We start from the raw sequence: 12,325 nt of genomic DNA, 5'->3' as shown, positions 1-12,325 counted from the left end.
GGAAGCCACGTGACCGACAGAAACAAAGGTAGTCAACGATCTAGTATGGCCTGTTTCTCTCGGCGTACGTCGATGCCGACGCGACCGACGCATCCGCGGAACGTGTAACGTTGGCTGGAAGCTACGAATCGTTAATTTTAATAATGTATCCCGCTGATACTCGGCCACATTCCCCGCGAACTGGAGCAGAACACCGGAAGCTATTATGTCTCCGCACAAGTGCACATATTCCTGAATAAATGACATCACAGGCGGCCACCGCGCTTGTCGCCTCAAACTGCTGTTCGAAATTACACCGGATCCGCCGAAATGATCTTCGTCACGGCGAAGGCTGCATGCGGCTACCAACAATTAAACTTGAACGACCCGAGAATTCGAATCGGTTGAATCGCTTGTTTCCGACGGACCATGAAACTCTGACTGATTTTCTCCGACCTCGAGAAATATTAGAAAACTCTAAAATTCGACGTATTCTGGATTGCAGTAAAATAGGAATGTCTACGTTGCCGTGATTTTGCAAAATGATAATTTGATAATTTTGTATCTCGGTTTCATTTAACCGAGTGAGGCCTCCGCTATAATTTAGATTAGTTATACTTTATAGGACATGTTTGCACCGAACAATACGTCAGAAAGTCGAAGAAGATATTTTCGAAAATTAGTCAAGTTAAAATGTCGCTAAGGAGATCCAAAAAAATGTTTTGCTGCGTGAAACCATAATAGATGCATAGATTGAAGTATCAGCTTTACGACGGTATGTTAAAAGTTGATCTACGATTTTTGGATGACATTTTATTGTAATTTGTGTGAAGAATTCGTCAGCGTTCGTCTCAGAGAGCTGTCAAGTAGTGTAGGCCGCTGTATAATCAGACAAATCGCTACGGTCAGTCTGTGGTCAGTCGCGAAGGGAGGACTAATGTAGATGAAGTAGAACGAGTCAGTGTGTAGTTAGAAAAGTAGTATGACACAATAACAGACGTAAAGAAAGTAGTATGAACCATTGTTTCATCAGACAACAGAGGAATATATAGAGGAAAAGTTGATTGATGATTAAGTGGTAAGGATCATTCAACTGTCAGACGAGTAGTGTGTACCACGTGTGATCTGATCACAGACAAGTAGTATGGGTCAGCCTGTCGTTGAACAAGTAGTATGTGTTAACCTGCTATCAGACAAGTGGTAGTGGTCGATGCATGCTTGGGCAAGGGACAAGTAATGAGAAGAATTCTACTGCCAGACAGATGGTATGAATCAACATAGAGTTCGACAATGTGCAAGTAGTATTGGTCAGAGTGTGGTCAGATGTAAGGTATTAAATATACAGTGGTACAATAGACATGTGGTCAGTCAATACAAGAGTAGTATGATCTAAGCTATGATCATACCACTAGTACGATTCAGGTCGCAGTCAGTAAAGTAGTATTCGTCTTTCCTGGGTCAGACAAGAAATAATATAATATATAATATAGTATAATATAATAATATAATAATATAATAATATAATAATAATATAATATAATAATATAATAATATAATAATAATATAATATAATAATATAATAATATAATAATAATATAATATATAATATAATATATGTCTGACTACCATACTGCACAATACTACTTGTATTGTACAAGTAGTATTGTGCAGTATGTAGTCAGACAAAGTATATTAGATATGTAGTTATACAACAAAAAGTAGTATTAGTCAGCGTGTGGTCAGACATATTCTATTAGACATTCAGTTAGACAATAAAAGTAGCATAAACCAGTGTGTGGTCAGACAAATTATATTAGATACTTAGCAATACAACAAAAAATAGTGTTAACCAGCACATGACTAGGAAAATGCTTTTGCAAGTATAATGATACAACAGACACGTAGTCAGGCCATAAAAAGGTACTACGGCCAAAAGAAACGACTATACGAGTGATACGAGTCAGTCTTCCGTCGGGCAAGTAGTGCAAGGCAGCCTGCACTCGGACAAGTAATATAGCTGCGCCAGCAGCAGCCAAAAGTCGTGGAATTTAAAGTTTCATTTGGGAGGAGCACGGTACGTCAATGCCTGCAATTTCATGGGGACGCTTTGAAATTCCGTAGCACATCTCCTACTTTCCCCGGCCGCGGCTCTTATTACCGGCACGAGAGAAAGAATTGCGGAATCGTGTATCGCAGTCGCTTCAAAGTACGATCTGAATATTTCGCGACTTCTTCTCTCGCATAAAGTGGCTTCTAGCGACACCGGTTACACGAGCGCAAAGGTTTCGCCGCGGTACTGATACGCTGCATGCAGACCTGGTAATCACAGCTAGCTAACTTACATCGAGACGTTGAGGAAGACTGAGAGTAGAAATTCGTTGTAGATCGCCATCGAGATGAACCGGCTCTCGTTGAACTCCGACGGTGTCTTGCGCACCACGATGCACAGCCTGATGCCCCAAATTAGGAACATCACCTCCACTGAAACAGACCATAATTTGTTATTCTGCGGCGATGCAAAAATGTCGGGATCACGGAAGCACAGATTGTGCAACGATTTATTACGATTTTCAACGACGACCTTTAATTGTGAAAAATAATATGCAGTAATCAGAAATTTCAATTAATCCGTAAAATTCATAAATGAACTACATTCTGATCCGAATTACTATTATTTGTAATTTAAACAAAATTAATTTTGTATCGTCGTTTATAATATTTATAAAAATTCAAGTCGATGTTATTGCGGATTATCAATTATTTAGAGATAACTAATAAGAATATTAAGTAGCTAAATGATTTAATTTAATTGATTTACATTGAATTATTAATTTATATATATTAATTTTATAATAAGGTATCTAATGCAAATTAGATATTTACAAATATTATAATCGACGATACATAAATTTAATTTAAGTCGATGTTATTGCGGATTATCAATTATTTACAGATAACTAATAAGAATATTAAGTAGCTAAATGATTTAATTTAATCGATTTACATTGAATTATTAATTTATATATATTAATTTTATAATAAGGTATCTAATGCAAATTAGATATTTACAGATATTTACAAATATTATAATCGACGATACATAAATTTAATTTAAGTCGATGTTATTGCGGATTATCAATTATTTAGAGATAACTAATAAGAATATTAAGTAGCTAAATGATTTAATTTAATTGATTTACATCGAATTATTAATTTATATATTAATTTTATAATAAGGTATCTAATGCAAATTTTCTTTATAAATTTCATCAAAATGTAAATATTCAATTATTAAAGAATTATGAAATATTGCTTCCTGACTATTGAAGAATATTCGCGCTATATTGCTGCAACTTCTGACGAATATTTGAATTTCATTGAAGAACTTCGTGAAGTTCGAATTATCGAAGTTATCATAACATTGAAGAACGAACCGGTGTACGAAAATTGCATTTAGACCGTACCGTTGTAATTTTCAAAAGAACGAGTACTTCGAAGATATCGTTCCGCGAGAATTGCGATTCAAAAATACCGTTCTAATTTTGAAACGTACGGAAAACTTCCAAGATATCGTTCAACGAAAATAACAACTCTAAAATACTGCCACAACTTAAATGAAGAACAGAAATTTCTAGGAAACTGACCCGCAGCAATTTGTATTTCGAAAATGTTATCGCAATTTAGAAATGCACGAAAACTTTCAAGAAACAGTTCCACGAAAGTTGCAGTCAGAAATCGCTGTCCTAATTTTTGAAAGAACAAAAAGTTCCGAGATATTGTTCCATGAAAATTGAACATCAAAAATGTTGTCGCAATTTTTAACAGAAAGGAACAAAACCCGATGAATTAAATATTAAAATTACGTTGAAGAAATAATATCCGAATTTCACAAGAACTTGGAAGCTGCAAAAATTGCCTGTACAAAACAACATCGAATCAGACAAACAATTACAAATGTTAACACATCGCTGTATAAAAGAAACGCTGTCTTAACACATTGACAGCCGGCCTCGCGAAAACGCGGATTTCTGAGTCTGTCGCTTGAGTAGCTGCCCCACGATGATGTGGATTGTTTTTTGCTGGTATGAGTGTCTTACACATCGATTTGTATTTACTTGCCATGGTTACGCCGATCTTCATTTGTCATACTCTAAAGATAAAACGTATACGATTGTTCAGAAACAATCCAGGCAAGAATCACTCTCGAGTAGTGTATTCCGCAAACAGTATATCTTTCGTACGCTTATGTTTTTGGTTGAACAGTATAACAAGTTTTTTCCTTCTGTAACTTTTTACCCATATAATATGAGCCTTGCCTTAAATATTAAAATTTTCTTTTCGGTTTACGTTATGTATATGTAATAATCCACCATGAAATGGGAAACTGTATTTTTTTTATAATTATAAATTAAAAATTTCGATTTTGTTTAAATTTTTAATTACCGTTAATTTGTATATGAAGAATATGCAAATAAAGTGTACTATTTTACGAAAATATATAATGTTTTAAATATTCTTCTTGGCTATTCAGTGATCAGAAACAAGCGAATAAGACCGGCGTTCGGGGTTTAAGTGGCCGATACGTTGCCGGTGCTCAGGCTTTAAATGTCTCTTAGGTCGCCGGCTGTTAATGTGTTAAGAGCACGAACGTATCTCGACACTAATTAGCAACGGATATTAATCGCCCGATCTCAGATACACTTGGCACAGTCCCGTACACTCCCAGAAATCTCCCGTTTAACTGAAAACACCTGCGAAAATAAGTGGTCGCCGAAAAATTCATTAAAATTAATAAGAAAGTGGTGCGACTGCATTTAAAATCTGCTGGCTCAAGTCTCGCGCGGCAGTAACATCAAAGAGGGCCCTGGAATTGGTCGGCGGAATAAAAGTCAGCGTGGTTTTCGCTCGGCCGCTGCGAGAGTGCGTCGCGAGAACGAATTACGCTTAACGGCGGCATAAATAATTTCCTTTCCCGCGCGCGGCTGTTACGGTGCCAGAAACACGTCGCGCTACTTCGTAGGCGAGCTTGTTTTTCCTCATCAAGAAAGCTCTCGCGGCAAAACGAGAAAAACTCGGCGAAGGAGAGCAGTTTTCTCGGTTCGCGGCAACACGGGCAAACATCGTTGCCTTTCTCGGCGCTGTCGTTAACGACAGCCGTCGAACATGTTCGCTAAAGCGAGGTTTATATCGGCCAGGCTGACCCCGTAGCTTACAGATTCGCTTGTCGCCCGGACGCTCCGGCACGAGGAAAAAATCCTCGTAAAGCTGTCCGGCCCCGATAGAGTGGCAGCGTCTGCCGAGAGACAGCCGGAAAAAATTCTGTTACGTGCTTGGACTGTTTTATCCACCATTGTTCCGCTTTGTCCGCTGGTTGGGAAAAGGCGGTTTGTCGCGAGAATTGAAATAGGGCACTGATTGAGAAAGGAGATTCTCATTGGTTTCGACATAGCATCGATCTTGGTGCGTTGGATGACAGTCATTTTTTTTTTGTTTTCTAATAGTAACTTCAAAGGGTTTGATTTTTATTGGAAGATTTTTTCGTTAAGTAATATGTGGTTCTCTATGCTTCTTCACAAGTTTGAGTCATGGGAAAACATCACGAGTCATGGGAAATCAATTTGAGTCATGGAAAATAATATTGAGTTACGGAAAAGCATTATGAATCGTGTGAAATCAAATTGAGCCATCGGAAAATGAACTGTAGTTTAAAAAGAAAATAATATTCAATTGTGGAAATACAGAACGAATCATTGGAAATAAATTTGAGTCATGGAAAAATGGACTAGGCTTCATATTGATTTATGGAAAAGAAGCACAAAAATAACAGAAAATCAATTTGAATCATAGGAAAATTGATTACAGTTCACGGAAAATAATATTGAGTTATGGAAAAGCATTATAAATCGTAAGAAATGAAATTGGATCATTGAAAAATCATGGAAAATTGTATCGAGTAAACATGGAAAATCCTGGAAAAAAATTGTCAGGCATAGAAAAGAAGCACGAATTATAGATAATTAATTTGATTCAGAGGAAAATCCACACTATATATGAATCGTGGAAAATCAGCACGAGTCACCGGAAATTAACGTGAGTCATAAGAAAATTTACCAAAATTTACGGAAAATCATATAGTTTCATAAAAACGCGATATAAATCGTAGAAAATCATATCAAGTAACAGAAAGAAACACAGTAATTAAAAACAAATGATTAGAATTTATAAAAAATAACATCTCATATCATTAATTTTCCACAGAAAATTAATCATCGTTTTCACTTTACTGTCTCATTTTTCGTTTCATATCAAATGATAATGGAAAATGGAACATCAATGTTAAAAATATATTCAATACACGATACGTTTAAAATAAAATAAAAATGTTCACTGTATCAGTTACAGTGAGGATCATTTAATTTTGGAATACCTGGACGGTATGATGGAAGAATTAATTATTTGATTGACGAAGTGATAGCACCGTTTGTACAGGACGACATATATAATAGTTCCGAAATTTACATATTATGCTCGGGCAAATACTATGAGCATCTACATGATCAGACAAGCAGTTTGATGGACGATTTCTATAGACGTTCACAACCGTGCAGAAATTACATCGTTCTACACGTGACTGCGACGAGATTGATCGCGAATTTTCCAGCGAAATTACAGGAACGTGACCCTTAATCACTCGTGATCATCGACGTGACGTTCATGAAATTTCCGCGAAGACTGTGATTGATTTACGTCGCACCGATGAATTTTAACGCCAATGAATCGCGGTCGAATCGTTTCGAATTCTTCAATCTAGAGAGAGAGAGAGAGAGAGAGAGAGAGAGAGAGAGAGAGAGAGAGAGAGAGAGGGAAAGAGAGAGAGAGGGAGAGAGGGAGGGAGAAATAGGGAGAAAAGGAAAGAGAGAGAGAGAGAGAGGGAGAAATAGGGAGAAAAGGAAAAAGAGAGAGAGAGAGAGAGGGAGAAAGAGAGGGAGAAATAGGGAGAAAAGGAAAGAGAGAGAGAGAGGGAGAGAGGGAGGGAGAAATAGGGAGAAAAGGAAAGAGAGAGAGAGAGAGAGAGGGAGAAATAGGGAGAAAAGGAAAAAGAGAGAGAGGGAGAAATAGGGAGAAAAGGAAAGAGAGAGAGAGAGAGAGGGAGAAAGAGAGGGAGAAATAGGGAGAAAAGGAAAGAGAGAGAGGGAAAGAAATGAGGGAAAATGTAAAATACAGAAAATATGCAAAAATGAAATGAAGAATATTGATCTATTAATTTCAAGTTATTAAAATTATTTAAAGAAGAAAGCATATCGTACTTATTTCATTTGTTTCGTTATCATGACAATTTTTGCAGTGCAGACAGTTTTTATTTCGCATAAAGATCCGCAGTCTAGTTATCACTGTATGAGTTAGGGTAAACGAGCAGAGGATCCGCGAGATAGTTTTAATTTCGGAACGACCTCCGAAATCATAACAGCTGATCGTTGCTCCCGCACTCTCCTGCGTGCGTCGACCTGACACGACGAATGGACAAAATTTGAAAAGTCATTACTTCGTATCAATTCGAAACTATGTGTGTGATGTGTTGAAATGTCTAAATACAGTTATTTCTCCCAGAAATGTTCGGAGGTCGGAATTGAAACCGGCAGACCTGAGAATACTAAGTCGCGATTCTTCGAGCCTCGTGGCTCGTTTTTACAGCGACGTAGCAAAAAATTACATAGGCGTAGGATTAGCACAGGGAAATTTATATGAACCCTATATTTGGCATTTCCTGGAGAAATTACTGTAATCGTATTTAACAACAGAATGTTCAAACAATTGAGTAGGAGATTAATTTGAAGCGAGATTAATTCGAATTGTGGCATGTGGCCTCCGAATTTCCTTCGAATCATGGAAAAAAATGAGGAATAAAAAAGTTAAGTCATCGATTTTATTCTAGCGTTACTATGTATTCGTATTAATGTACACTGGCATGCTGGCCGCTGTCCTTTTTCGCCGATTGCCCTGAGTTTCTATAAAAATGAGCCGTGAAGCCCAAAGAATCGCGACTCAGTGTTCTCAGATTTGTCGCTTTCAATTCCGACCTCCGAACATTTCTGGGAGTAATTGCTGTACTTAGGTAGAAAAAATTGTTTCGGTACGTGCACCGCGGGACTTTAAAATACGAAATTCCGATGTATTTCCGATTCCATGCGTAAATAGTTCGATTACGATATCGAACTTCGCATAGAATTCTATGCCGGTGATAGTCCATGGCTGTGTTTTCAGAGACGCGGTGATCCGATCGATTCGTAGTTCGAATTAAAATTTCCCACCCGCCTGGATTTCAATTTCCCGTGAATCGCCAAAGAAAAACTTCGCGCTCCGTCTTTCTCTTGCACTCTGTCGCTCTCGTTCTCCGTCGCTCTCGCTCTCGCCCGCGATTTTTAACGCGGAGCCCCTTCTATCGAGGCGATTATCGCGGACCACTCGATTCCAGGGCGGCTTTTCAGCCAGTGAAAACCGGCTATTCGAGCCGGGAATCTCCGTGCCCGATCGACGAGTCCTCCATGGCCCTGTAATACTTCGATTTGCATTGCGGAACTCAGATACGGCCGCTCAATCCCGCCGATATGTCCTCTAATAACAGCGAAACGGCCCCATGAATAAATCTATTATCCCATTTTTCTGCGGTAGATCCGTTTCAATCCCTGACTGCCCTTTTTTCTTTTTTTTTTTTACTTAGAAAAAACTTCATCTCTCGGAGAGTGTTTGACCGTGTTTGAGAACGTTTGAACAGGTTAATTGTGCTTCGGTCGGTGTCCGAGAATGTTCAGTGTTAAAGAAAATCGAGTTTCAATGCGTTTCCGTGGATTACAATTCGGTGTTTGACCGTGTTTGAATGTGTTTGAGATTTATGGGGAGTAGATCTGCTTAAATCTTCGTGAAACGTGTCTCATTCGATCCTTGATGACACACACGGAATAAACAAGATCAGCTTGTAGTACACTCCGTTTGATGCGATTTCGTTTGAGCATGTTTGAGCGACTTCGACATTGTTTTCTGCATTCGATTCGTATGCACTGTATCTAATTCAATACTTAAGAATGTAGACGGATGAGAAAGGACAGGTAGAAACACATTCGATTACGTACGAATATATTTGAGCATGTTTGAATGAGTTTGAACTTATATCTGAGAAATTTCTTGCAACAAAAATGATGCTGCAGTTAATGACTGTACTTCACGTAATAATTATAAATATACGGCTTTATATATTTATAGATATATTTATATGTGTTTGAGCCAGTTTTAATGAGATTTAATTTATTTCCCAAAAGCATCTTGCAGCAAAAAATAAGATATTGTTGCTCCTGTTTGTAAATTGTACAGTATTCGAGAATTAAAAATTGTTCTGCTCTATGAAATGTTATTTTTTACATACCTTGAGATATATTTGCAGGTGTTTGAGCATGTTTGAACACGTTCGAATATATTTTTGACACATATTTTGTATAAAAAAAGAACGTTACACTGAATACCTAACAACACATTACATACCTACAATGCATACATTGAATACCCAAAAATCAACTTAAACATCTCGAGAAACATTTTCAAGTTTGATTGGGTTAGAAAACATTTTCATGTTTGAGCACGTTTGATTGGGTTTGAATTTATTTTCGACGTATAGCTCGTCACAAAACGAGCGCATTGCATCTTCCTGTGTTGCACGTAATACCTGACGACACTCGGGAATCCAAAGCCACCGATTTCGAGCATATCCTATTAGGTTTGAACGCGTTTGACAGTGCTCCAATACTTCAGCGATGCTGGCTGCTCAATTTAGCGTGCCTAATCGATCGAGAGATACGATTCGTTGCGGCAGATCATTTGAATTCTCCTGGCGGACATTTCGATGGTGCCCGCGAGTAATGTTCGGTTTGAATAAAATTTTTCGAACGAAGAAGTCAGGAGGATCAAATTTATTATTATTTCCCATAGGCAAAGTTTCGCGCGAACCGTCCGTGACGCCTGAATAAATTCAGCCGCGAGCTCAAACACCGGGCGTTTGCAAATAAAGGGTGAAATGGGAAGGAAAGCGTAAGAAATGATACCCAATCTTATCGCGAAATGAAAAGTAACGATCCCGGGATACGATTCTCGTTCCGCTTCGCCGGTCCCGCGGTTCTCATACAAATTATCCGGTCGCAAGTTGATCCGCGAAACACCGGCCACTACGTATTCATACTGTTTAAACTGCGTCGAAAACAACAGCGAATGCTTACAGCAATAAACTGAATTTTTCGAGGCAACTGTGTGCTGTGTTAATTCACGAAAAATAAAGAAATCCTTCGGAAACGTAATCTCAAGTTGCACGCGAGAAAGGCCGAAGTTTTTCTTTACACGCGACGCTAAAAATTCAAGGCGGAACTTTTTAATGTTTCCATCCTTTATAACCGCAATTTTTATAAAAAAACGAAACACAACCGCGAAAATAGCTTTGCCTCCGGCCCAATAGCGGCAACACCCTGCATTTTTTACAACTCTTGTTGGTTAGTGCACGAACTAAATATCGCCCGACTCGCATTGTTCGAAACTTTCTGTGTCTCAGCTGATTGCTTCTGCATTTTTTAGCCAGTGTTCCTATTCGAAAAATCTGAAAAACTGGTTAGGTCACATTTCGTTCGACATTTTAACTGGAGATTGAAGAGGGCGAAAAAAGGAAAACTGATATCTCGTTTTTGGGGGGTTAACTAGGCAGATTGTTGGTTCGATTTAATGTGACATTAAAGAAAGATAAGTTACTCGAGCCCGTGCGAGAATATTTACTGAATGACGGATAAATGTACTTGGAACTGCGGATATATAATGTCCGAATTCTTCTGTGAATCAGAGAGAACACGTGAAAGCGTATTAAAGGGAATTCTCGTCCGAGAACGGTACAATAAAAACTGTCTGGCTGGGGTTGGGGAGTCGAATGGAAGGTCCCCGTGGTTGTAACGAAGCCGAGTTTTTCGGTCTCCGCGGTACTAAAATTACGGAAAAACGAGGAGGACACGCGTTTCCGCGGTTTACGATGGCGGAACAGCCGGCGTCCCGTTGCCCCGGCAAAATATTGAATTAGTCTACGTTCTGTTTTTGAGAAAGCCGGTCGCCGGATAAATTGGATTACCATGCCCGCGAGTATTGCGAAACGATAAGTTTATTCGAGCCATCTTCAGCAATAAACTTCGGTCTGCTCCATTAGTCGCCGAATATCCCGACGGAGAGGCCGTTCCGGTAACCGAACGATCGGCTAACGAACTTAACGTCCGTAGCCATAACAGTCTAATAGTCACAGAATTCCGTCAGGAGAAAAACTTCAGGAATTACGAGAAGTGGGAAATTATTTGAAAATTGGTGGAGATTATTGTACAATTGATTTCATTGGGTGCAGCGAAGATAGTGAAATTGTTCAGGAATTGTGCGAGTACATGAAGTAACATAATTTGAGTTATGGAGAAGCATCGTGAGCCATAGAAAATCAGTTTGTGACATGGAAATAGGCTACGAGTCATGGAATATTATATATGAATCATGGAACATCATTCATTTTTACGTATCATGGAAAATCACATATGGGTCACATAAAATTACACATGAGTCATGGAAAATTACATATGACTCATACAAAATCACATGTGTCAGTCATTGAAAATCACGGATGAGTCATGGAAAATCAAGATAACTCAGAAAATCAATGAGTCATAGGAAAATGAACTACTGTCCATGGAATATAATATTGAAAATGTACTATGAGTTATGGAAAATCGTATGGAATCATGAAAGAAGAGTACAGATTAAAGGAAACGACTTTGAGTAATTGGAAAATCATACTATGTAATGGACAGACATCACGAATTACTGGAAATTTAATACAGGCATAATGTGTCGAAGTCATGGAAAATCATTTAGAGTAACATAAAAAAAAGTAAAATAAAATAATAACATAAAGTAACGTAACTAATAGGAAATCAATTTGAGTCATAGGAAAATGGACTACGGTACGTGGAAAATAAATTTAAGTTATGGATTGATTCACAGAAAATCAATTTGAGTCATACAAAAATACACTGGGAATTCTGGGAAATCCTTTGGGTTTATTCAAAAGGAGTACGGATCTTAGGAATCCAATTTGAGTAATAGAAAATTTCACTAGGAATCAGAAAGTCACATTGATTAATGGAACAGCAGCTCTAATCAATGGAAATTGAATCAAGCGATAGAAAATCAAGTTATGGAACATTATACCAAATTATGGAAAAGCAACAGGAGTTACGGAAAAACAAGTTTAGTCGTAGGAAAATGTGTCACACGTCAGGGAAAATTT

General features: G+C 38.1%; 1 protein-coding gene across 1 annotated transcript in view; it reads right to left on the bottom strand.

The window, feature by feature from the left end:
• LOC117219946 (metabotropic glycine receptor) overlaps positions 1-12,325 on the bottom strand; it is a 297,453-nt gene that overhangs the window by 31,179 nt on the left and 253,949 nt on the right. Inside the window, exon 9 of the mRNA XM_033469527.2 lies at positions 2,322-2,460. Coding sequence (XP_033325418.2) covers positions 2,322-2,460 — 139 coding nt within the window. The remainder of the gene's footprint in view (positions 1-2,321; positions 2,461-12,325) is intronic.

This window comes from Megalopta genalis, chromosome 5 (assembly GCF_051020955.1).
Source record: "Megalopta genalis isolate 19385.01 chromosome 5, iyMegGena1_principal, whole genome shotgun sequence".
Taxonomy (NCBI): Eukaryota; Metazoa; Arthropoda; class Insecta; order Hymenoptera; family Halictidae; genus Megalopta; species Megalopta genalis.
Note: the sequence above shows the minus strand (reverse complement) of the source record. Positions and strands in the feature narration are given on the sequence as shown.